The 27,764-nt window shown below is 39.4% G+C and overlaps 1 protein-coding gene across 1 annotated transcript in view; it reads right to left on the minus strand.

The window, feature by feature from the left end:
- CDC42SE2 (CDC42 small effector 2) overlaps positions 1-27,764 on the minus strand; it is a 45,332-nt gene that overhangs the window by 9,531 nt on the left and 8,037 nt on the right. The window contains exon 2 of the mRNA XM_006872940.1: positions 852-953. Within this exon, the coding sequence (XP_006873002.1) occupies positions 852-953 (102 nt within the window). The remainder of the gene's footprint in view (positions 1-851; positions 954-27,764) is intronic.

Raw genomic sequence — 27,764 nt, forward strand, 5'->3', positions numbered from 1 at the left:
TGAGCAAATCATAACTCAATTCTGAAATTCACTGCAACCTCATTCTAAAAGACAACACATAAACCTACCTTCCTTATTTTTGGTTCTTACTAGCCTATCCTTCTTACCCAATTCTGGCTACCTTGTCCTGAAGGGAGATATGAAAATTCATATCCTCAGCGTAGTGCACTAGCACTTATGCTATAGTAATAAATACATTACAAGCATTCTACTACCACCAGGTAAAGGCTAATCATTTATAAATTAATAAAAAATAATGTGCACAAAAAGTTAACAAACTGAACAAAAAAGAATAAAATATAATTACAGTTTTACAAGGATGATCTCCATACCTTCTGCATAGAACCTGGAGAATTCAGGGACCTTAACCACAAATCTGAACACAGATATTTTATTTATTCAGGGGAGAGGGAGCTATGAAAAGCATTGTTGTTGTTGTTGTTAAATGCTGTGGAGTCGGTTCCGACCCATAGCGACCCTGTACAGGGTTTCCGAGGCTGTAAATCTTTATGGGAGCAGAAAGCCTCATCTTTCTACCACGGAGCGGCTGTTAGTTTCAAACTGCTGACCTTGTGGTTCGCAGCCTGATTTGTAACCACTATGCTACCAGAGCTCCTTATGAAAAGCATTAAGTGTAAGAAATAGAAACATATACATAAGGTGGCAAATGACTATTTTAGACAAGATTAATTTCTCACCAGTCACTTATCTCTTCAGTATTCACATTATGTGTTCATACTTGATGTCTTTACGTTTACTTAGCAGTGTGATCATTAAAAACGTATATGCCAGTCTCACAGTATGTGAATATGCCCCAGGACCTACTTTGTGTTTCTCACCCACATACTTACCGAGTTCATTCCACTGAACAGATCTCCTGATCCTACATGAGCTGTGTGCACAAAGTTTGTTGGTTCTCCGATCATACTTCGATCAATCCGCCGTCGCCGCTTCTGAAATATGGAGAACAGTGAGTTAACAAAAAATGATCTTACTGACAAGAGACCAAATCTGATGGAATTATATACCATGAATGATAACTTCATTTAATAATATAATGGATTTGCCCAGGACAAAAAAAATGGTAATTTTTTTTCACCTTTACCACTTACGATGAAATCCCTGTATGAAGTATACACACAAAAGAAAGCGTTGGTGGCTCTGTAGAATTATGCAATGGTAACCACAAGGTTGGCAGTTCAAACACACCAGCTGCTCCTTGGGAGAAAGATGAGGCTTTCTGCTTCTGTAAAGATTTATAGCCTTGGAAACCCTATACAGGGTCACTGAGTTTTAACTGACTCAATGGCACTTAACAATAGCATTGAGAATTTAACATACTATTTGATGTAGCTTGGACCAGGCACTTATTTATTATGCTTTACTCTTCAACGAGACGAAACAAAACCTTATGTTAGTGAACATAACTCTGATTTTAAAATTATTTCCTAACCTTTTATCATTAACAAACGGATTGTATTTTGTTGTCATAGTCTTACACAGCATATATAGGCATACTTTGCTTTGTTGCGCTTTGCAGACATTGCGTTTTGAAGGTTTGTGACAACCCCACATCAAGTAATAGCACATGCTCACATTGGACATTTTTTCCAACAGCATAAATTCACTTTGTACCTCTGTGTCACATTCTGGCAATTCTTAGAATATTTCTGTCTTTTTGGTTCTGTATGATAAGCACTGGAATGTGAACCACAAGGTTTGTGGTTCAAGCCTAAGTGTTACTGCATGGGAGAAAGATGAGGCTTTCTGCTCCAGCAAAGATTTACAGGGTTGGTACTGGAGTCCTGGTGTGGTTCTGTGGACTAATGTGTCGGACTGTAAAGCCATTTGAATTACAAGGTCCATGGGTTCAAGCTCACCAGCTGCTCCTTGGAAACCCTATACAGGGTCGCTATGAGTGGAATCGACTCAACAGCACTTAACAACAACATGATCAGAACTGACTCGATGACACTAATAGCAACTGCAAAACCAAAAAATTCATGTGACTCGCTTTACTGCAGTGGTCTGAAAGGGAACTGGCAATATCTCTGAGGTTTGCCTGTAAAGTCTGTATAATCAACTACCTACCTTTCCATGCTGGAATGACTTGTCAGGCAGTTCCCTGTAAGGGCAGATTTGCTTGCTATTCCCAAAACTCCTGCTATAGGAATGTTTTATTATGCATTACATATATGCACCCTACCTAGCGATTGGTAAAAACCAGTTGCTGTCTAGTTTATTCTGCATTACAGTGACTCCATGTATCTAGAGAGCTGCCCCACAGAGTTTGGAAAAATTGTTATGAGGTGCAAGTGGGTTAGAACCAGCAGTCTTTTTGTAAATAAATGAATGCTTAACTGATTGAGCCAGCTAGGAAGTACTTATAACAGAGACCAAATGAAAGAGGCTATGCTCCAGTTACATTTAACTTACAAAAGCAGCTATCAATGCCACCAAATTGTACAGTAAAAATTGTTAAAGTTGCAAATGTTTTATTATGTATATTTTTATCATATACATTCAGAAAGCACAAGATTCTATTTGTCTACAAACTTTTTGAAGCCCCTGGTATAATTTTAAAAAAGCAAACAGATGGTGGGCTGGATGTGGCCTATGAGCAGTGCTGAACCCTGTTCCAGGGCAGTGATTTTGTTCAGCAGTCCCACCAAATTCGATGATTGTATTTCAGGCACTCTTTCTTGTTATCATATCATGCAACAGTATGACTGAATCTCTACAGGAATTTGTATTTTTTTCTTCTCTTAAAACTGTCTGCTTTATGTGTTCTTTTAAAACAGCAGACAAAACATTTTTCCTTTACTTTTTCAAATTAAGTTATTCCCAGCTTCTTCCTGAATGAGAAATCCAATCTGTCTTTTGGGGTCTTATTCTCTGGAATCATATAAATATTTCAGGTGAAAATGATGTTAGAAAACCAAGTGAGAGCCCAGACCCCTTGTGCTATGGTCTCTAACTTTGTTCTTGCAATGTGCTGAGTTCCTAGTTCCTTCTTACATATTGCAGTGTCAGCTGCTCCTACAGGTGCTGCAGACTTCCTATCCATAACTGCAGTCTGACAGCCCACAAGCATCCTTTACTCTGGGATGCTGCATGTCAGAACTGTACTCTTCTCCTAACACCCTGTTTCCTATTCTTCCCCACACTTCAGTTTATCTAGTTCTATCCACCCATTTGGCATATGTTATCTCAATGATTCTAGATTCTCTTTTTTAAGATACAGGCATAGCATCATAGATGATGTCAATAATCTATTGAAAGTAAAGCTGATGATCTTATCTGTTAACCTTCACTTAATTCACAATAAGAAAAAAAAAAAAAAAGATGATGCCAACAGTAGAATGCCTTTCTTTTTCTTTGATTATATACTCTGTTGTATTTCCTTTAGGGCTGCCTTACTAGGAAGCTCTGTGTGTTTGCCCAGACACACCCAAATCTATTTTCACCATCAGAGGATGAGGGTTCTTTGAACCATCTAACCTAACTTCTTCTGTAGATATGAAAGTGGAGGCTTCCACCCTCCCTTCATGCTGTTCAGGACCTGGCAGGGCTGTATTGCACAGTAAAGGGTAAAGAGACATACAATGAAAACAGTGAGGAAAGCAAGAACCAGATCACATCGGCTCAAACTCAATGGAAAGGACTGAAGTGTATGTACAGCTTCGCCAAAGCAGTAGAAAATCACTGAAAGGCTTTGAGAGCAGGGGAATGACATGATTAAATGTGTAAAAAGGTTAGTCCAAGATAGCTACAGGAAGAAAACGGGCAGGAGGGGGACAAAGGAGAGATTACAGTAATGTAGGTGAAAAAAGATGAGCTGCTTTTTTCAAGCAGCAGAGATGAAAAGAAGTGGGCAGAGTCAAGAAGTGCTCAGTGTATCAAATCAATTGCACATGGTTGGTGACTGGATTTGGCAACTGAGGAAAGAAGTGGTGGCAGTAGTGGTGGTATGCCACCGAATCAGTTCTGATTCATAGTGACCTTACTTGTACAGGGTTTCTGAGGCTATGAATCTTTATGGGAGCAAAAAGCCTCATCTTTCTCCCGTGGATCCACTGGTAGATTCGAACTGCTGACCTTATGGCTAGCAGCCCAGCTTGTAATCCACTACACTACCAGGGCTCCTTAAACAAAGAAGTTGTTGTTAGGTGCCACTGAGTTGGGTACCGACTCATAGCAACACTATGCACAACAGAACGAAACACTGCCCAGTCCTGGGCCAACCTCACAATTGTTGCCACGCTTGAGCCCATCGGTGCTGCCATTTTGCCAATCCATCTTATGGGGGAATCTTCTTCTTTTTCTCTAACTCTTCACCTTATCAAACACGATATCCTTTTCCAGTGACTGGTCCCTCCTGACAATATGTCCAAAGTATGAGAGATGAAGTTTGGCCATCCTGGCCTCTAAGGAGCACTCTGGCTGCACTTCTTCCAAAACAGATCTATCCATTGGTTCTTAAGGCAGCACTTTCAATATTCTCCTCCAACACCATAACTCAAAAGCATCAATTCTTCTATGGTATTCCTTATTCACTGTCCAGCTTTCACATGCATATGAGGTTACTGAAAATACCATGGCTTGGATCAGGCGCACCTTAGTCCTCAAGCTGACATCGCTGCTCTTCAGTACTTTAAAAAGTTCCCGTGCAGCAGATTTGCCCAATGTAATACATCATCTGATCTCTTAACTAACTGCTGCTTCCGCGAGTGTTGATAGTTGATCCAAGAAGAATGAAATCCTTGACAACTTCAATCTTTTCTCCATTGATAAGAATGTTGTTTATTGGTCCAGTGGTGAGGATTTTTGTTTTCTTTACATTGAGATGCAATCCATATCGAAGGCTGTGCTCTTTGATCTTCATAAGTAAATGTTTCAAGTCCTCCTCACTTTCAGCAAGCAAGGTTGTATCATCGGCATATTGCAGGTTGTTAATGAGTCTTCCTCCAATCCTGACGCCATGTTTTTCTTCATAGAACCCAATTTTGAAACATTCAGTGTTCCCATGCATTGTTCGAACAACTGCTTCTTGGTCTAGGTACAGATTTCTCATAAGTACAATTAAGTGTACTTAGTGAGTTAGGGTTTACGAGACTGTAAATCTTTATAGGAGCAGAAAGCCTCATCATTTTCCCATGGAGCAACTGGTAGATTCGAACTTCTGACTTTTCAGTTAGCAGCTCAGCTCGTAATCCACTACGTTACCACCAGCTTTAAATGCTGTTGTCTTTTCCTTCCAGCCTCCTTTGATGTTTTATTCTTCTCCTTCCAACCTTGGAACTTTAGTGTTCGCCATACATATTTTCCCCTAGGAAATCTCATTTAGCTTTGTTGTTGTTGTCAGGTGCCATCGCGTCAGAACAGACTCATAGCGACCCCATGCACAGCAGAACGAAACAATGTCCGATCCTGGGCCAACCTCACTACCGCTGCCACACTTGAGTCCATCAATGATGCCACCTGGCCAAATCCTTCTCCAGCAGCAACTGTTCCCTCCGGACAATATGTCCAAAGTATGAGAGATGAAACTTAGCCATCTTGGCCTCCAAGGAGCACTCTGGCTGCACTTCTTACAAAACAGATCTATTGGCTTTGTAATAGATGGTTTGTAACACACAATCACCAAGGTTGATTAGGATGAAGACGGAAACATGTCCATTCGACCTGGCAGCAGGGAGGTAAGGGGTAGCAGTAGGAGTGAAAACACATTATGAAGATTAGAAAGTGGCTGGGAGCTGAAGAAATGGAGACATCAAACCCAGACAAAACTGGCCTTTTGAACAGGGAGAAGAGACAGGCCAGTGGCAGACAGGAGAAGAAATGAGGACAGACTAATTTTCTTTTCTCTTTAAGAGGGGTGGCATTAATCATAATTAAATTCTGATGGGAAAGATCCCATGAAAGGGGAGACTTAAGGTAAAGAAAACAAAGGACTGTCAGCATTATACATTTCTAGAGGAGATGGGAAAGATGAGACCCAGAACAGGGGTTATCCTGGTATGGCACTGTGGGCTAATGCATCAGACTTCAAAGTCATTTGAACTGCAAGGTCGGTGATTCAAGCTCACCAGCTGCTCCTTAAGCGCCCTATACAGGGACGCTATGGGTAGGAATCAACTCAACGGCACTTAACACCACCACCACCACCAATACCACTGAACTATAGTGAATCCAACAGCTAGAACCTAAGGATATTAAAAACAAACAAACAAACAAACAAAAAAATCAACTTCACATTTTCCAAGCATAATGTGGACATTTAAAAACAGCACTTTTTTTTGGGGGGGGGAGGGGTAGGATAGGGTGTGCGGCATTAATGATACAAGATTGAGACAAGATGTAAATCAAGGGCAACAGGGGAATTCCAGAGTAAGGCTTCTGCAAAGAAAAACAGGAAGTGGCGCACTCCATTGCAAGATGTATTAGTCTTTGTCAGTAGCAAAGAGTCATCATTTTTCCTGGAAACTTATTTTATCCTTTATAGGGAACTTCATTCACACTGTCAACATCTGAATACTTTTTGCCATGCTTGAAATGTTAACTGTTATTATGCATAGTCTAGAGGCGGTACATGAGAATGATTAATTGTGTTAAGGTGGAGAAAATTAGGGAAAACGTCTCTTCCCATGACATTTCTACACCATTATTTGCCATTAAATAAAGGATCATGAACTACTAATGTGGAGTAGATGAAAAAGCAAGAAAAAGATGAAAAGACTAATTTCAAAGGGTTTGCATCTTGATTCAAACACACCAATTATAAAAACACACTTATGGGACAATTGGGGAAATTTAAAAACAGATTGGATATTAGATGATGATAAAGAATTGTTAATTTATTTTGGGGTGTGGCTATCTAGTTCTTGCTGAGCAGTATAATGGAGTGAATTATTGATACATATAACAGTAGAGATACATCTCAAAATACTTCTGCTGAGTAACTTAAACCAGGCATAAAAGGCCTACATTATGAGATTCCGTTTACACAAAATTCTAGGAACTGCAAACTAGTGTTTAGTGAGAGAAACAGATCCATGGCTGCCTGGGGAAGGTTGGAGAGCTGAGGGATAGAACGACCACAAAGGGGCACAAGGAACCTCTGGGGATGATGAACATGTTCACTATCATGATTGTAGTGATGATTTCACTGGTATGTCTAAACTTACCAAACTGCACACTTTAAACGTGTGCTTTACAGCTACAGTATACCCTTACTATGCAGTTTATCTCACTACAGTTTTAAATAAAGAATTCTTGTATCTTAGAGATACACATGATACATTTTGGGTGAAGCATTTTATCTAAAATTTCAATGATTCAGTAAAGTAGGATGGCCCCACATTGATAACTGCTGATGTTGGGTCCTATGTACATAAGGGTGAAGAAGGATGTTTCCTTCTCCTTTTGTGTATAGTTGAAAATGAAATGAGTAATTCCCAACTCACTTCTTGCCTTCCTCCCCAAACTGTAAGAAGGTATCTTGAGCACCACCCTGTTAGCTTTGAATATACAGCTACCACATTATATATGGCTATCAATCTAGTTTGCCACTGTTATTCATGTGTCATCCATGCCTACACAATACTTGCTTCTTCTATGAAGAACTAATAGACTAAGAGCACTACCAGCACACAATGGGTCAAGTCCAGGGGCAGGGTGTTCAGAAGAGCTCTGACCTCCATTTCACTACAGCTTCCCCTCCTCCTCCTGTCAGTCTCAGGATGGGAACAACATAGCTGCAACCATCTAAGAGTCTAATAAGCCTTTCATCTGTGTCTATGGACATGTTAGAATAATAGATCTTATCCTAAAACATAAGAAAAATTTCTGAGGTCACCAAAGAACTTCCTCTGGCCTTTTGAATTCTGTGCCCTTTCTCTCACTTGGAGAATTCATAAAGAGACGGCACTCAAACTTCCTATTTCCAAAACCAAACACATAATCTTCCTTTTGCAACTTGATTCTCCCTATTGCATGCACTCTCTATTTTGGTAAACCAGTCATTTAGGTCAGATATGAGGGATAACCTCAGCCTCCCTCCCTTTCATTATCACACCTGATCAGTGCCCATCCACTCTGTCCACCCCCACAGCCTATTTCAGGGACCATCACCGGTCATCTAAATCACAATGGCAGCTCCAAACTTACTTGCTTCCAGTTTTACAACCTCCTTCCCCGTCTTTATCCTTCGCCCTGTGTCTAGAAATACTTTTCTAAAATACAAATATGATCATATCACTCACCAGCATGCGATCCCTCAAGAGCTTTTTAAAACATTCAGATAAATGTAAGATGTAATAGTATATGAAGTAACATACAGAAGTCCTGTGTACCTTTCCAGTCTCATCTTTTACTGCTTGCTTTATCAGTTGTTATGAAAATAAGCAAGCACTATGCAAAATCCATATGGAATGGAAAAGAGGATGATGATGTTCAATCTTATTCCCTGGTTTGAGAAGTTGTGCACATCCCAAAAGTAATTGTGGTTGTACAATAATAAAGGAGCTCTGGTAGCGTAGTGGTTACGAATCGGGCTGCGAACCACAAGGTCAGCAGTTCGAAACTACCAGCTGTTCCGCGGGAGAAAGATGAGGCTTTCTGCTCCCGTAAAGATTTACAGCCTCGGAAACCCTGTACAGGGTTGCTATGAGTCGGAACTGACTCCACGGCACATAACAACAATAACATAATAATGAAATAAAAGTATTTTCCTTTCAATTTATATATACTATTCTCCTTGCTGCCGAATAGCAACTAAGTTCCTATGGCATAAATGCTTATTAAGTTGTCTAGACCTAATTAGCTAAGGAGTAAAACTGTAAAGTATTTCTTTTGGCCTAGGGAGGTCACAAAATATATTGCTGAAGTGTCAAGAGCATGGAAAACAGTTTGGGAGCCTCTGAAATAAGTTGTTAATTTTTAAAAATATTGACAGTGTAATGAGACCCCCGACATTTCTAAGACAAATAGTCATTTGTTTCTTTGATGCCTCTGACAGTGTTGGGTGTGTGCATGAGCTACTTCTGAGTTGTTTCTTATCACGTGTCCAGTTCACAGGACAGAAAAAAGAGGTGAACAAAAGTTATAGCAATATAAAAATGAATGATTTTTTTGGTAGCAAAATAAAAGCATTTTCCTAGTGGGTCTTCACTAAAACAAAAAGTGAAAATAACATCTTTAATAGTAATAATGTCAATAAAGTATTTGAAGTGCCCTTACCCCAAATCTCTTCCCATCTGGTCTATTCATTCTTTAAGACCCGGCTCAAATGTGACTTTTGTGTTCAGGTTGTTGGAAATCCCCTGGTCTGAGCATTCACAGTACATAGCTCAGATTTGAGTTATAGCACTTACAATATGATACTATAATTCATCTGCTTACAGACGTTCCTGGAACACTAAGAGTGCTTCTATGACAACAGCTAAGCCTGACACATAATAGACAATAAATGTCTGTTGAATGAATAAAAGGCCTTTTAAGAAACAATGTCAGCTCAGTTCTCTTAAACCTCTTTGTCTTATCCATTATGACCAAATATGTCACGGGCCAATTATACATAGAAGATGTCAAAAGGCAATACCAAATTCTAATGGAGTTTGTTTTGTGCTTAAAAATGATTTATCCAATGGTAATAATTTTTCTCCTTTACAGTAACACTGTCCACAGAGCAGTGAGTCATCGTCTTAGTGATTACAGCAGGTGGACCCTATAAAGCAATGGTTTTCAAACTCGAGTGTGTAACATAATCTCCAGAGTGTTTGTTAAAACACAGGTTCATGGGGTGCCACTCTTAAGTTTCGGAACCAGGAGGTCTGAGGCAGGCTGGGAATCTGGATGTCTAACAAGTTTACAAGTGATACTGAAGATACAATGCTGTAAAGACTAACCACTGAGCAATTAAAAAGTAGTGTTGTTAAATGCCACTGAGTCATTTCTGACTCAAAGTGACACTGTAAACAGTAGATGCTGTTGTTACGAGCCATCGAGTTGGTTCTAACTCATAGTGACCCTGTTTAGGGTTTTGGAGTAGCAGTTGGTGGATTTGAACTGCCCTTGTGATTCAAACCAACCCTCAGGTCAAGTGCTTATCCTATGGCGCCGCACCTGGACTCCAAACAATAGATAGGTCATAATAATAATAATAATAATGAGTAACACAGTTCCATGCCCTTTATACTCACTAACTCATTTGCTAGTGCCTTGAATGTATGTGACATTTAATATTCCCTTCAAATCTGAGCTCCTCTGACGAACTTTCCATGTCTAATTGCTCTTGTACAAGTCTTACCTTACAGCCTCTATGTTTTCACCTACTCTAGTCCCTGAAGTCCTGGTGTGGCACTGTGGGTTAATGCACTGGACTGCAAAGTCGGTGTGAACTGCCAGGTCAATGGTTCAAGCTCACCAGCTGCTCTTCGGAAACGCTTTGCTATGGGTCAGAATACTACTACGCAACAATAGTCCCTAAATAAACTTTGGTCATTTTTACTTTTAATTATTCAGAAAACCATTAGGATGATTTTTCTCACTAAAAATAAACAAATCTAGAACAACCAAGCCACTGCACAATGTTGTTATTGTGTTAAGTGCCATAGAGTCAGTTCCAACTCATAGTGATCCTGTCTGTATAGGGTTTCCGAGTAGAGACTGGTGAATTTGAATAAAAGGCCTTTTAAGAAACAATGTCAGCTCAGTTCTCTTAAACCTCTTTGTCTTATCCATTATGACCAAATATATGTCACGGGCCAATATATGTCATGCTAACCTTGAGGTTCAAACCAACCTTGTGGTCAAGGACTTATGCTATAGTGCCAAATCAGGACTCCACTGCCCAATGTAGTGCTCATTTTAAAAAGCAAAGAGATAATCAATAGTCTTTAGTCAAGAATAGCCTATCCCTACCTCATAGCTCAAACTTCACTCATCTCTCTTTCATATGACGTTCTTTTCACCATTTTCATTCTTTACCTGTGGGGCCCATCCTGTAACGTATTTCTTAGACTTTATAAATAGTAAGCAAAACATTAAAATAGAGAAAGAAGAGCTTTTCTAAAAATATTATTAGAAGTAAAGAAATAATGTTCAGGAAAATGTCATTACCAAGACTCAAAAAAATAGAAAGATAAATTATTTACTAGCATAATTTATTATGTGTCAATTAGCCAACATGTATTTGCTGAGTTTTGATATAGTGCTCAGAAAAGACACAGCCTGTCTCCTCTAAGCACTCCTTACTTTGGGGAGGCAGGGAAGGGAAGAAGACCAGACCTTTTATTTTCTCTCTCTCATACCAAATTCATTTAATATGACATGAAAGTGGTAACGGGTACTAAGGGCTTAAAGACCCTGGCTTCACAGAAACCCTGCTGATGGTGCCTAACAATTTGGTCATCTTTGACTTTTTTACTTTGGTCATCCTATCAATGGGGTGTAAAATAGCTTCAAAGTTTGCTTCAGTATTTGGTAAAGAGATTCAAGTTTTTAACATTCTCATGGTCAAAACTATCAACTACTGAAAGATAAAGAACTGTTTGTACAATTCCTATTTCTTTAACTGTTAATTTTACTGGTTTGTGTTGATACACTTAGATTCTAACATTTTTTTTAACCCTTAAACATATATTTACTTTAAACTTAAAAATCCCTTAACAGTAGTTTAGAGTATTCCACACCTACATTGAGTAATACTTTATTATTCTTAATGGGTCACTTTAACATTTTTACTAGGGTAGTAATATATTCAAGCTGACCAAATAGGATTCCATTTCTGTCCTACTACAAAACCCTGCACAGGGTTACTATGAGTCGGAACTGACTTGATGGCACTTAACAACAACAACAACAAAATTAAGCATAAATTCTGTAGTTAATATATGCCGTTTCTTTCTGCTTACTTTGCTTTTTCTGGAAATAACAGCCTCCTTTTCCTTTTGTGTTATTACTTGTTGTCCCTATCAAGTAACAGAACCCAACCATATGATCTTTATAAGCCACCATCCAATCAACAACGGAGAGAACAGATTCCAAATTCTCATATTTAGGTCAGTCCAAACTTCTGGTGCGGCACTGTAGGGTAAGCACTGAGCTGGGAACCACAAGGTCTTAAGTCCTAACCCACTGGCTGCTCCTTGGAAACCCTATAAAAAGGGTTGTTATGAGTCGGACAGCACTTAACAACAAAACTTACAGGAGTCCTGGTGTGGAGCTGTAGGATAAGCACTGGACCACAAGGTTGGTTTGAACAGCAAGGTTGGCCATTCAAACTCACCAGCTGCTCCTTGGAAACACCATGAGTCAGAACCAACTTGCTGGTACTTAGCAACAACAAACTTACAGACAATGATAAACCTTTCCAGTAAGGAAGTGCTTCAAGTTTGTGGAAAAATTCCACTATTTTTCCATTTTCCACAAGCTTTCTGAAGCCCCCCTCACTAGCTCTGGTAGCATAGTGGTTACGAATCAGGCTATTAATCTCATGGTCAGCAGTTCAAAATTACCAGCAGTTCTGCGGAAGAAAGATGAGACTTTCTGCTCCCGTAAAGATTTACAGCCTCGGGAACCCTGTACAGGGTTGCTATGAGTTGGAGCCGACTCCACGGCACATAACCACAACACTGATGTGTGCTATATATTTTACAGTGGGAACATTAATGTTAATTCTACTTCTCTGGCTTCCAGGAAGTGATTCATCTCACTGAAACAACACTGGCTATCAGGCCAAAGGCTTTACATAAGGAACCATCACTATAAAAAATAAGTCATATCATAGATTACCATAGAGAAGTAAAAACAACCAATTAAGTACAGTAATGGAATTATCTACAAGTACATGCTAGAAATATTTATAAATATGTAGGCTGTCAGTAATGCATTTAAAACCCAATCCTAAGTGCTGTTTCTGTCTGTACTTTGCCCTCTGAGTTTAGTAGGTTAACCAACCTCTTTCCACTTGGGATCAACTTCACAGCTGGTGACAGACAAGAAGTTTGCAGGAGGCTCCAAAATTTGTTCTTAAAAGGAATTTCTAAATAAGTTTATAGTGACCTTTGTGAGGGGCAAAACTGCTAAAAGCAAAATTGAAGGAACTAATTGTTCTTATTTCTCTGTGAGAAACTTGAAGCAAACACAGGGTGCTTGCTCTTTCTCACCTTTGATTTCAAGTTAGTATGTGGTTTAAGTTACATATTCCAAACATAGAAACCGAAGTAAAAAATAGGTCTTAAAAAAATTTAAGTAGCATTGGTTGGTGGCTTATAAAAAGTATGGTTGGGGTCTATTACTTGGTAGTGACACCAAGTACTACTGATATATTTTTCAATGCTTTTGTTTCAAATGTCAAAGCCTTTTTTACACTGGAAATTTCTGCCACCATGAGATGATTTCTGTGTGTATATGTATGTATGTGCATCTGTGAGCATACAGTAAATGATTTATGATTTATATAAAAATGAGGTAAGATGATGGCATTAATATAGTTATTCTTCAAGATTCAATACTTGTTCTACTGTTGAAAAGTCTGAATAGTCATTGTGCCTCTATAATAAAGGAAGTGGAATCAACTTGACAGCAATGAGTGTATCTGTATAAAAGTAGGTAGAAGAGAATAGCTCTCTTCATGTGATAGATGAAGAAAACAAAGACTTGGCAGGCATGCTAATGGCCCACATAGATGTCTACATCTTAATCACAAGAATTTATGAATATGTTTTCACTATGGTACAGAGGAATTACAGTTGTTATTCAATTGACCTTGAGATTGGAAGATTAGCCTGGCATATCCTGGTGGGCCCAATGTAATCACAAGGGTCCTTAGAAGTGAAAGATATGATGGCTTTGCTGATCACAAAGGGACCAGGAGCCAAAAAATGCTCTAGAAGGCAGCTTCGAGGCAGCAGCCAGGGAAGCATCTACATGGCACAAATAGTTAAATGCTAGGCTTTTAACTGCCCGGTTGGCAGTTTGAATCCACCCAGGGGCACCTTAGGAGAAAGGTCTAGTGATCTACTTCAAAAAATTCACAGCCACTAAAAATCCTATGAATTGTACTTCTACCTTGAAACACATGGAGCTGCCAGGAGTCAGAATAGATTCAATGGCAACTGGTTTGCTTTTTTGTTTTGTTCAGGCACCTAGGAAAAGGAAGCTAGAGTCTCCAGAAAGCAGCCCTGCTGATACCTTGACTTTAGTATTGTTGTTATAAGTGCCGTTGAGTTGGTTCCAAACCACAGCAACTAGCCAAGTGGCTAGTAGCGTAGTGGTTATGGATCGGGCTGCTATCCTCAGGGTCAGCAGTTCAAAACTACCAGTGGTTCTGTGGGAAAAGGATAAGGCTTTCTGCTCCCATAAAGATTTACAGCCTTGGAAACCCTGTACAGTGTTGCTATGAGTCAGAACCGACTCCACGGCACACAACAAGAAGTGAGTTTGAACTACTGACCTTGTGGTTCAAACTGACCTTGCAGTCCAGGGTTTACACTACAGAGCCACACCAGGATTCCTGACTTTAGTATAGGAAGACCTATTTTGGATTTCTAACCTCCAGAACTGTAATACATTTTTTGCGTTAAATCACTAATTTCTGGTAATGTGTTATGGCAGTCATAAACACATTTGCTATAAGGTAACTCAAACTACTCCATCCATGGACTCATTCAAAGCAGATCTTAAAGTCTGGTCCGCTCTTCTTTCCATTATATCACTGTACTGATAGTTGTTCTGAAATGAACATCTTGTTGTTTCAAAGAAAGTCACATTTTGAGTTTCCTGGATTGACACTTTCCCTTCTTTTTCGAACCTTTTGGCTCTTTGTTTTAGTTGCTGGAAGATGTCTTTGACTTTCTCTTCCAGTCCTTATACTGGACTTTTAAAATTCTAGTTATGAAGTACTATTCCTTGTTCTTGATTTGTTTCTTCCCTCCCCTTATAGGCATACTACTCTTGGTTGTTGTTGTTGTCAGGTGCCATCGAGTCAGAACCGACTCATAGCGACCCTATGCACAGCAGAACGAAACAATGTCCGATCCTGGGCCAACCTCACTACTGTTGCCACACTTGAGTCCATCAATGATGCACCTGGCCAATCCATCTCGTTAGGGGTCTTCCTTTTTCTCTGACCCTCTACCTTACCCAGCAAGACATCCTTTTCCAGTGACTGTACCCTCCGGACAATATGTCCAAAGTATGAGAGATGAAGCTTAGCCATCTTGGCCTCCAAGGAGCACTCTGTTTGCACTTCTTCCAAAACAGATCTATTGGTTCTTTTGGCAGTTGGCACTTTCAGTATTCTCCTCCAACACCACAACTCAAAGGCATCAATTCTTCTACGATCTTCCTTATTCACTGTCCAGCTTTCACATCCATATGAGGTTATTGAAAATACCATGGCCTGGATCAGGCGCACCTTAGTCCTCAAGCTAACTCTTGGTTAGTGGAGCCAATATCTTAACTATTTGAGTGATATATTAGTGCTTTTTGTTATTTTCTATTTCTTGTGTTATCAGTTTCCTCTGCACTGTTTTAATCTGTGAATTTCTTGTATCTTTCTTCATGTCTGATGATCACCGACAGAACAAAAGAGGATCAGGATGCGTAGGCAAGGCTTGTTGAATGGTGGGTTCTCAATGAAGAGTGAACAGATGTGGTTTTTTAGAGAAACCACAACTGCAGTATCAGCAGGTCTTTTCTTACAGTCAGTCAGTTGTGTACAGAAGGATCTCCTGAAGGTCATGCTGAGGGATTTGAGGGTAAAGTTGTAGGCTTCCTGGGAGCAAGGCAGTGAATGAGTGCTACATAGGGCTGCTGGCTTGCTTCTTGGAAATGCCCTTGTCTATGCATTAGGCTTCTAATTGCAAGGTTGGCAGTTCAAAGCCACTAGCTGCTCTATGGGAGAAAAGATGAGGCTGCTCCTATAAAGATTTAGTCTCGGAAACCGTATATGGGATGACTCAACTACCCAGCTGTTTTTGGTTTTTTTTTTTTTTTTCTAACTCTTGTTTACTGTAATCTCGTCTCTCTATTCTCTTTCTTCTCATGGGCTTTTTATACTTTATTTTTTAAAAACCTCCTTTCTGACGAGTAAAGTGGGGTTTCAGGAAGGAGGAGAGATAAATGTACATGTTCAGTCCAACATTCCCTCCTCTTGTTAAACAACTAAATAGTCTCTTCACGGAAACTGAAAACTAAGCCAAACTAAAATATACACTTAATGACACATAGGTACAAAGGCTAGATTGTTATGTGAAAACTGATAGCATCTGAAAATGGAAGATGATCACAAAATGGAAGATGACTACACCATTACACAACTTTCAAATTCTATCACTACCAAGTTACATCATTACATAACTGTCAGACCACCAAGAATCATAGCCCAGCCAGGCCGACATATAACTATAACCACTGAAGCCAATGTTACTTTTACCTTCCACCTCAGCGTTCACTACTGTCAGATGCATGTCATTAATTTGCAAAATAGTCCAACAGTGGACTTTTTACTATAGTTATAAATTTAAGAGTAGCTACTATTTCTTCGAGCTATGAAGATCCTACTTAAAATAAATAAAATTATTTAAAAGAAGAAAATATTTCAATTTAACAACTTGACATCCATACTAGAAGCACTTTGTGTATACAAGATACTATGTTGTTGTTGTTAGTGCCGTCGAGTCGGTTCTGACCCATAGTGACCCTGTACAGGGTTTCCAAGGCTGTAAATGTTTACAGGAGCAGAAAGCCTCATCTTTCTCCCGCAGAGCAGCTGGTAGTTTTGAACTGCTGACCTTAAAGTTTGCAGCCCGATTCGTAACCACTACACTACCAGAGCTTGTTGTTATTGTTAAGCACTGTGGAGTCGGTTCTGACCCATAGCAACCCTGTACAGGATTTCCGAGGCTTTAAATCTTCAAGGGTACAGAAAGTCTCATCTTTTTCCGAAAACAAAGATAGTCACTGGTAAAAAACAAAAACAAACTCATTTGTTTTTTTATAACTACACTTAATTTGGGGAGCTCCTAAAAATAAGCTCAACATAGTTAAAGCACTACTGAAAGTAAGTCTCACTTATGTTTCTTATTCATTTCATCTGTTCTTAAACTAGGAGAGAAAATACAATCTAGTTCTGGCTTTTCACTGGTTAGTTATAGGAGATTTTGTTTACTTTTCCTACAAATAGGACTGACAGATGGTTGACAATGTTCCCAGTATTTTAATGACTTTTGCATATGTATGTGCAGAACAGAAACCTGCAAAGAATCTGTGTATGTAAAATCCCAGAGAGGATACTCCACAACTGCTATCCAGGAACACACTGTTAAGAACAAATAAAACCAATACCCAAACAAAACAAAACAAAGAATGACAGGCAGAAAAAAGCAAAAAACAGAGCTGGAATGAGAATGATAGGCATATACAATAGCTTAATATATATTTAAGTCTTTTTGTTATTGTTAAGTGCTGCTGAGTTGGTTCCAACTCACAGAGACCCTATTATAGGGTTTCCAAGGCTGCAAATCTTTGTGGGAGCAGAAAGCCTCATCTTTCTCCCACGAAGCATCTGGTGGGCTTGTACTGCTCACTTTGTGGCTTTCAGTCCCATGTCTAGCCTACATACACTGTGCTCCCCAACAAAAGTGGCAGGTATTAATTATAATATGGTAGCAAGAAAGCCTTTTAAAATGTTGAAAAATGACTGTTTTCATAAAAAAACAAACCAAAACAAGCAAACCAGACCTGTTTGGTTTCATCGAATCAATTCCAATTCCTGGCAACCCCTGCATTGCAGAGTACAATAGGGGTTTCTTAGCTATAATCATAATGGACTCCAGATGTGGCGCTGTAGGATCAGCACTGGACTGTGAACCACAAGGGTGGCAGTTCAAAACCAACAGTCGCTCCTTGGAAACCCCATACAGAGTTGCTGTGAGTTGAAACTGACTCTTAACAACCACTACCATAGCAGAAGTAGATGGACAGGTCTTTCGCCACCTGGGGGGTTGAACCAGGAAGGTTTGAACCACCAACTTTTAAGCTAGTTGTGTAGTGCAACCCTGTATAGGGTTTCTGAGGAGTGGCTGGTGGGTTTGAACCACCACCTTGCAGTTTAAATTGACTTTGCTGTCCAGTACTTATCCTACAGCGCCACACCAGGACTCCTAAAGCACAAACTTTCGGCGCCACCTAGCCATCTGTGCATATTTGCATAGTCTCACACTTCAACTTCCTATCTAGAATAAATATTCATCCCCACTGGGATAAAATCTACTAAAACATGTTTTGGCACTGTGTGCTCTTAAGTAGATTCTGACTCACAACCACCTTTCAGGAGTAGAACTGTCCTATAGGATTTCCTAGGCTGGAATCTAGGAAGGAGCAGATTACCAGGTCTCTTCTACTAAGCTGGTGGATTCTTAACAAGGCTGGGTGCTTAACATTGTACCACCAGCGCTCCTTTTAATATACTATGTTGTTGTTGTTGTTGTTGTTAGTGCCACTGAGTTGGTTCTAACTCATAGTGACCCTGTATAGGGTTTCCAGAGAGTGGCTGGTGGGTTTATATCACTGACCTTGCAGTTAGCAGTCCAGTGCTACAAGCCATTTCAGGACTCCTTTAATAAACTATTGTTACTGTTGCTATGTGCCTTCAAATCAGTTCTGGCTCACAGCAGCCCTGTATAGGGTTTCTGAGAGCAGCTGGTGGCTATGAACAGCTGATCTCATGGTTCTACAGCGTCACACCAGGACTACAGGCATGATAAATACCACTATAGTACTAAGCCAAATATAATTATTTAAATTTGAATTTCTTTTTTTTTTTTTAACACAATTTGTGTAAGCATTCTATTCTTACCTAGATTTTATCTGTTACAGATTTAAAAAAAACTTTTAGTTGTACTAAAAATTTTCTTTCCTATTTGTATATACAAGAACATGTGAAAATCAGAACCGAAACCACACAAACTCTAGACAGTTTTGCCATGTCTAGATTTATAAAGGGGTCCTGGTGTGGTGCTGTAGGACAATGCGCTGGATTGCAAGGTCAGTTTGAACTGCAAGGTAGGTGGTTCAAACTCATTAGCACCTCCTCGGAAACCCTATACGGGGTCTCTGTGAGTCAGAACTGACTCGATGGCCCTTAACAAAAACAGCATGTTTGTAAAACCTGAAAGTCAGTAAAACAAAACTTCATGTTGACTTCATGCTATTGCTGTTTTAAAAACACTTTGTTATTTCAAGAATTCACTGGTGTGACGCTGTGGGTTAATGCGCCAGACTGCAAAGCCGTTTGAATTGCAAGGTTGGTGGTTCAAGCTCACCTGGTGCTCCTTGGAAACCTATACAGGGTCGCTATGGGCCGGAACCAATTCGACGGCACTTCACAACAACATTCTATGAAAAGATTCAGATTCTCACACCATTTACACAAATGACTGAACTCACAACTGAAGACTGTGTTCTCAAAATACATAACAATCTCCCAGATGTCGTATGATGACTTGTGAACAATAAATATTTTAAGAAATGTTTTAGTATAAACTGTTAGTTAAAAGAATTCACACTGACTTCTCCACTTAACATGAGCTCCTAGATGTGAAACATTTTCTGTATGAACATAAAGGTAGACAGTATTATTATCTGGTGGGCATATGGAGAAAAATTTAAATTGTGCCTTTTGAGATATTATACATAGACAGACACACACACACACTGATTCTCTGATCATAGTGTTGTGGGTTTTTCCTCTGTTCATCAGCAACTGGCCTCATCTCCTTTTAGTGGTAATCAACTTTTTATAAAAAAGGTGTATAATAAATATGTTTCTAAACTGCAGAGCCTCTTTTTATTTTTAATATATCTTTTAAATGAAACTTTACTAATATTTAGTATATGGAGTCCTGGTGTGGCACTGTGGGTTAATGCACTGGACTGCAAAGTTGGTTTGAATCACAAGGTTGGTGGTTCAAGCTCACAACCTGCTCCTTGGAAACCCTATACAGGGTCACTATGTGTCGAAACCTACTCAACGGCACTTACCAAACTTGAAAATTAAACATACGAATGATACTATATACTGTGATGTCTTAATTTGATCTACTTCATTTTACCTAAATGTTTCTTTTTTCTGTACTCTGAAAGAATGAGTCTTATGATATAACAAAAAATATTGTGAATATTTGAAGAAATCTGAGTTATGCAATTCTGAGACTTACAACCTAATAGTAAAAATAGTCAGATATTATTCACTCTCATGGTATTAAAATACAAGACATGCAAGATAAAATTTCAAAGAGATGTTGTTATATTCCTCTCAGATTAGTAAAAAAAATAAAAATCTGAAAATATTGGGACAAAGATATTGAGCAAGAAAACACTTCAATCCCGTATAAGGCTTTCAAGGAGTGGCTAGTTGGTCTAAACCACTGACCTTGCGGTTTAAACCGACCTCACTGTCCAGTGCTTATCCTAAAACGCCACATCAGGACTCTCAGGAAAAACTTACCACACCTGCTCACCGGGCAACACACACATGAATGCACAAAAAGGCATTGCTTTTAACAGTCCCATACACTGTTAACAATCCAAATTTCTAAAATGACTAAAACAGAGAAATATAATACAATCATACAACAGACAAGCATCATGTTATGATATCATACAAGCATGGCAAGCTATGGACAACATTGTGAAGTATGAGTATTCCAGAACACTTAATTGTGCTCATTAGGAATTGCAACAAGAAGCAGTTGTTTGAACAGAACATGGGAATACTGAATGTTTTAAAATTAAAAATGTTTTAAAATTTAAAAAAGTGTACAACAAGGTTATATTCTTTCACCATACGTATTCAACTTGTATGCTGAGCAAATAATCCGAGAATCTGGGTTCTGTGAAGAAAAACGTGGCATCAGGATTGGAGGAAGACTCATTAACAACCTGCGATATGCAGATGACACAACCTTGCTTGCTGAAAGTGAAGAGGACTTAAAACATTTACTTACGAAGATCAAAGAGCACAACCTTTGGTACAGATTACATCTCAATGTCAAGAAAACAAAAAATCCTTACCACTGGACCAATAAACAACATTCTTATCAATGGAGGAAAGACTGAAGTTGTCAAGGACTTCATTCTTCTTGGATCAACTATCAACACTCACAGAAGCAGCAGTCAAGAAATCAAATGAGGTATTGCATTAGGCAAATCTGCTGCACAAGACCTTTTTAAAGTGTTGAAGAGCAAAGATGTCAGCTTGAGGACTAAGGTGCACCTGGTCCAAGCCATAGTATTTTTAATAACCTCATATGCATGCAAAAGCTAGACAGTGAATAAGGAAGACCGTAGAAGAATTGATGCTTTTGAGTTATGGTGTTGGAGGAGAATATTGAAAGTGTCACGGGCTGCCAAAAGAACCAATAGATCTGTTTTGGAAGAAGTGCAGCTAGAATGCTCCTTGGAGGCCAAGATGGCCAAAGTTCGACTCTCATACTTTGGACATATTGTCAGGAATGACCAGTAGCTGGAGAAGGATATGATGTCTGGTAAGGTGGAGGGTCAGAGAAAAAGAGGAAGACCCCCAACGAGATGGACTGGGCAAGTGGTGACATCAGTGGACTCAAGCGTGGCAACAGTAGTGAGGTTGGCCCAGGATCGGGCAGTGTTTCGTTCTGCTGTGCGTAAGGTGGCTATGGGTCGGTACGGACTCAGTGGCACCTCACAAAAACAACAACAACAACAACGTACAATAGAATGCTAAAACAATAAAATGAAGCCCTACCACTTGCATCGATTTGTATCAATCTTACAAATATAGTACTGAATAAAAGAAATAAAACACAAAAGATTGTATCACGTAGGGCTCCATTTACTTAAAGATAAAAATATGTACATAGGTGGTAAAAGTCACAAATCAACAAGGTGGTGGTACAGGACTAGAACTGCAAAGGACATTGGGGGTTTTGAGAGTGTTAGCTAGGTCCTATTTCTTAAAGTGAGTATTAGTTGCTTCATAATTACTTATTCGTAATTATATTTGAATGTAAGAAAACGTAATTGATTAATCTTGGCATGATAATAGTATTGTGTTTATGTTAATTAAGCTCCTTATCTTTTAGGGATGAGTAATGAAATATTTCTAACTGAAATAAGATATTTATGGATAAAACAATAGAATGCCTGGAATTTGGCTTTGAAATAAGGCAGTAAAGAAGAAAGTGGGTGGAATAAGAAAAACAAGATTGGAAAAGAATAGAAAATTATTGGAACTGGGATTCATTATACTATTGTCCACTTTTGAATATGTTTAAAAGTTTTCAAAATACAGGCATACCTCACAAAATATTTTTTGTTTCCCAGTGTATATAACAAAGTTATGCTTACTCTATACGATAGTCTTCTAAGAGTATAATTGTAGCTGTTGTTAAGTGTCAGTGAGTCAGTTCTGACTCACAGCTATCCTATATACGGTTCCCAAGGAGCAGCTGGTGGGTTTGAACCAACAACCTTTCTGTTAGCAGTCCAGTGGTTATTCTACAGTGCCACACCAGGACTCCAAGTGTATTATAATAGTTTTATGAAACAGTTTAAAGTATTGTGAGAATTACCAAAATATGACACATAGATACAAAGTAAGCACATGTTGTTGGAAAAACAACACTCAATGCAGGGTTACCACAAATCTTCAGTTTGTAAAATATGCAGTATCTGTGAAGCACAATAAAACGATGTACCTGTAAAATTAAAATGCAGTGTTTGTAGCAAAACATGAGTGAACACTTTAAACATGAAAACACATCACTTTCATGTATGGAAATACTCATTATCTATAAATGTGACACAATTACTATCCAAATTCCAATAGGTTTTTTGTTGGCAAACTAATTCTAAAATTTATATGGATGAGTCAAGGACTAAAACTAATTAACAAAGAACAAAGAACAAGGGACCTGCCTTTGCAGTTATCAGGACAACGCACAGCTACTTAAAAGATATTGTGGTGTTGGCAGAATAGGACTCATACATATGGAAACTTGGTATATGAAAGAGGTGTCACTATATACCAGTTGATTTTTGTACAAAGGACTCCCAGTGTGTGTGTGGGGAAATGAAGAATTAGATCCCTTCTTTAAATATCAATTTTAGACTTACAAGTGAAAGCTCAAATTATTCTATGTTTATAAGGAAATGTGGAGGAACACCTTTATGACTATGAGGTAAGAAACCATTTTTGAAACACAAAATAATACATCAATAAGTTAAGGTTGGAGTACTGGTGTGGCATTGTGGGATAAAGCACTGAACCTCAAGGTTGGTTTGAACCACAAAGTCAGTGGTTCAAACTCGCCACCAGCTCTTTGAAAACCCTATATGGGGCCTCTATGAGTCGGAACCAACTCAACAGCACTCAAAAACAACAAGGTGAAGATTGCTACATTGGATTATATAAGTATGTTGTTGTTAAGGACCTTGGAGTTGGTTCCAACTCATAGTGACCCTGTGCAGGGTTTCCGAGGCTGTAAATCTTTACGGGAGCAGAACGCCTCATCTTCCGCAGAACCATTAGTAGTTTCGAACTGCTGTCCTTGAGGTTAGCAGCCCGTTTTGTAACTACTATGCTACCAGAGCTCCTATACATATATAAGTTACATTTATTTAGGGTAAAAGGAGCTCTGGGTGGTATAGTGTTTATACTGGGTTGTTGTTAATCTTCAGACTAGCAGTTCATACCTACCATTTTACGGAAAAAAGATGAGGCTAGCTGTTCTAAAAATTTACAGTATGGGAACCTCCCCCCCGCCCCAACACATATACCATAGCAATTCTAGTCTGTCTTACAGGGTCACCATGGAGGCTTGATGCTGTAGGATAAGCACTGAACTACAAGGTCAGTTTGAACCACAAGGTCAGCAGTTCAAACTCACCAGATGCTCCTTGGAAACCCTGTATAGGGTTGCTGAGTCGGAATGTAGGTTTGGGGCTTTTGGTTACTCATGGTAAAGAGAGTAAAAAATATGCAGTAATCTGGTACAACATATATGACAGACGATTTTTAATCAGAACATGAAAGGAAAGTCTATGGATAAATAATAGGAAAAATGGGGGAAAGACATGGATAAGCACATCTCTCACAAAAAGGAAATTTATTGTGTAATAAACACATGAAAAAATGCTTAATCTTTTTAACAACCATAAAACAAATTAAGATCATAAAACTCCATTCTATGTATTAGATTGACAAATATTTGAGTCTGACGATATCGTGCACTGATGAAGATGTCTGGGAGGTGGAACTCTCCCACACTGCTATGGAAGCAATTATCACTTCGCAGAATATGGCAGTATCTTGGTAAGCTGATCATGCCCACATTCCACAGCTCAGCATTTTCGTCTAGGCATACATTCTAGTACTAGAGAATGTAAGTAAGTATATGTACGTACTAAGAGATAAGCACAAGAATTGGCAGCCTCTTGTATAATAAAAACTAGCAACATGATGTTTGACCATCAATAGGACATCTGGATGGAGCACTAAGTTCATGCCTCTTCATTGGTGTGCATTATATGCTTTATATTTTTGCACTTAACAAATACTACATACAGTTTTAAAGGATTTAAACATTTTTATTTTAAACATGAATTACTTTTTACTGACATCACATTTTAAGTCAAGGAGTGCTGGTGGTGTAGTGGTTAAAGTGCTCATCTGCTAGCAAAAAGTCTTACGGTTCAAATCGCAACCACCATCTGGTTTGTTTTAAAATGGCTTACTAATCTTGGGGTATAGAGTATAAAACTATCTTTTTCTTTTTGTTGTTAACTGTCATCGAGTCAGTTCTAACTTGGCAACCCTATGTAGGGTTTCCAAGGAGCAGCTGGTGGGTTTGAACTGCTGACTTTGCGATTAGCAGTGTAGTGCTTATCCTATAGTCCACATTAGAATTCCAAAATTCTATCTAAACTGAATAAAGATCCATGTAAGAAAAGCATTAAAGCAAAATGTGTTATATAGACATTTTCAGTTTCTGTGAAAAAGTATTTTTCTGTTACCTTCTAAATTATTTACCTTATCTCCCAGCTGACTAGTTGGAGGCACAACATAGCAGGGGTGGAACATCAAAATCTGTTTACTCCACACTTTTGCCAAGAGCTTTTCTGGCCAGTCCTCAAGCATGCACAGAGATTTAAACTTTCCCCATCATTGTATTGAAGGAGCTGCAGAGGCACAATATACATGCAACACCACCCACCACACCCCAAGCAGCTGACTGAAAGGAAATGTGGAGACCACTCCCTCCTAAAGCAGGGCCAGCAGTTCCAGTATATAAAATAGTCTTAGGAATTTCTAGGTTTAATAATGCAAAATATTTGAATCAGTCCTCTACAATGCCTTTCTTCAGTAAGGAGAATATGTTTCATTTCTCAACTCATAAGGATAATTTTCTATGCTTATTAAGTAAATTTAGTTAAGAGTTCTAAGATATTTAAAAGTGATTTTTGTGTACATACAAAGGAATTTTGTGTGAAATTAAATAGAGCCAGAGCATGTACATTTGTGTTTTTTTAAAAAGAAAAATGGATGACATTTATAGCATACTCACACTAAATGAGGAATGTTGACCCTAAAAATGGACGCTCTCAACGAATCAGTGCCATGTGAGGTCACTCTAGCAAAGCACGCCAAAAGTACTGGTTCTCTTGTTTTATATAAATCCACTGAAGTCACTGAATGCCCTCAGCTGGTTTCTTTGAGCCACCTTTCAAGAATTTGTTAGTTCATCTTCTCCAGCTGCAGTGAGGGCTTTGATGCTTTTCAGAATGCCTAAAGTCTTCTTTCTACTCCCTGCCTACTGATGCCCCAGACACCATTCATGCCCAGCCCACTTCCACAGCATTTCTCTTGAAGAAGTCTTGAACTCTGAAAAAATACTGAGCATGATGCTCTTCCTCTGTTTCCTTGTGGCAGGTCCTGAGCCATCACTGGCACACACTTACTTCCTCTCAATATTCTGAGATTAAGTACCCTGGGCGGTGGGAGAGGTTAATGTGTTCACATACTAACCAAAAGCTAGAGGTTTGAGACCACACAGAGGCAATTTGAAAGAAAAGCCAAGTGACCTACTTCTGAAAAATCAGCCACCCAAAACCCGATTGAGCACTCTAACACACATGGAGCCACCATCAGTGAGAATCAATTTGACGGCAACTCAGGAGAAAAACAGCCCTTGCAGGAAATAAACAACCTGCTTCAGTACAACTCGACACTCTAGTCCAGATAGCCAAGGACTAAGGTGCTATATGTACAGGATGGAATAAAGGGGTTCACTGGCCTACAGTGTCCACTATGGCTAGCTGGTGCTCTCCTCAGACTATGCAACAATAACCTTCAGATCCCTGTTTTTTCACTTGGTTTACTGCTACAGATTCTTATCTTAAAGAAGTCTTGAACCCTGAAAAAATACCAAGCATGAAAATCATTATAGATTCTTGTCTTCCCTACTTCTACCTTTCTATAATTACCATATAATCTAATCTAAAATTAGAGAATACTTAAAAAACATAGTCAGATCACACCAAGGCCATTCACAAAGAATAAAAACTAAAGTCTTTTCACTGCCTAGAAGGCTACATGTGACCTGGTCCACAGCTACTCCTCTGGCTTCATTTACCACCACTTTCCCGTTGGCTCACCGCCACACTACCTGCCGTATTTGCTGGCTCCACTCACACACACTACACATTTCAGAGTCTCTGAATTTTCTATTCTCTCTGAATAATAGTAGCACGAGGGCTACTATCATGGAGGGCGGTGGCTAAACGATATGCAAGAACAGCACAGACCTGGTGGAGGTGTTAAATGAAACCCAGACCACGGAGCGGCGGGGTGAGAGGTGTCTGGAGACCAGGTCGATGGGGTGATGCTGCCTAGCGGGAAGAGACTGCAGGGGCCGGCCAGGCTGTCCTACTTACCGGGGACGAGAGAGCGCCTTCCTAGCCTAACCTTTGGATCATGGCTTTGAGGCGGGGTTGACCAACTTAGAGACCCACAAGCCCAGCCCAAAGCATCTCACTACAACCCAGTCGCCCCTGCTGCGCTTCCGCCTCTTGATTGACATCCGAGGACAGAAATCCCGCCTTTGAGCGCGACTTAAGGGCCCTAGCACAAGGAGATTCCTATTTAACAGCAACCACGCAACCGCCACTCGTCTGTCTGTCGTGCTGTGGTGGTTTGAATTGCTGTGCTTCTGAGGGCTATGCCACCAGTATTTTAAATAACCAGTAGGGTCACCCATGGTGGACAGGTTTCAGATGAGCTTCCAAACAAAGACAGACTAGGAAGAAAAGAGTGACAAACTACTTCCGAATCGCTAGTCACTGAAAACTCTATGAATAGCAGAGAAACACTGTCAGATACAGGACCGGAAGGTGGCAAGGCACTCAGAATGCGACTGAGGAAAAAATGCCTCCTCAAAGTAGAGTTGACCAAGATGACCACGATGACGTGAATAGAGTTAAGCTCGGGGGAGAAACGCTCACAGAATCTTCATTTGCTAATGGGCCACAACTCAAACTGAACAGAAACAGCTGTAAACATCCATTGAAAATCGGAACATGGAATGTACAAAGTATGAATCTGGAAAAATTGGAAGCTGTCAAAATGAAATGGAACGCATAAACATCGATATCTTAGGCATTAGTGAGCTGAAATGGACTGGTGTTGGCCATTTTGAATCTGACAACCACATGGTTTACTA

Source organism: Chrysochloris asiatica, unplaced genomic scaffold (genome assembly GCF_000296735.1).
Source record: "Chrysochloris asiatica unplaced genomic scaffold, ChrAsi1.0 scaffold00215, whole genome shotgun sequence".
In the NCBI taxonomy this organism is placed as follows: domain Eukaryota; kingdom Metazoa; phylum Chordata; class Mammalia; order Afrosoricida; family Chrysochloridae; genus Chrysochloris; species Chrysochloris asiatica.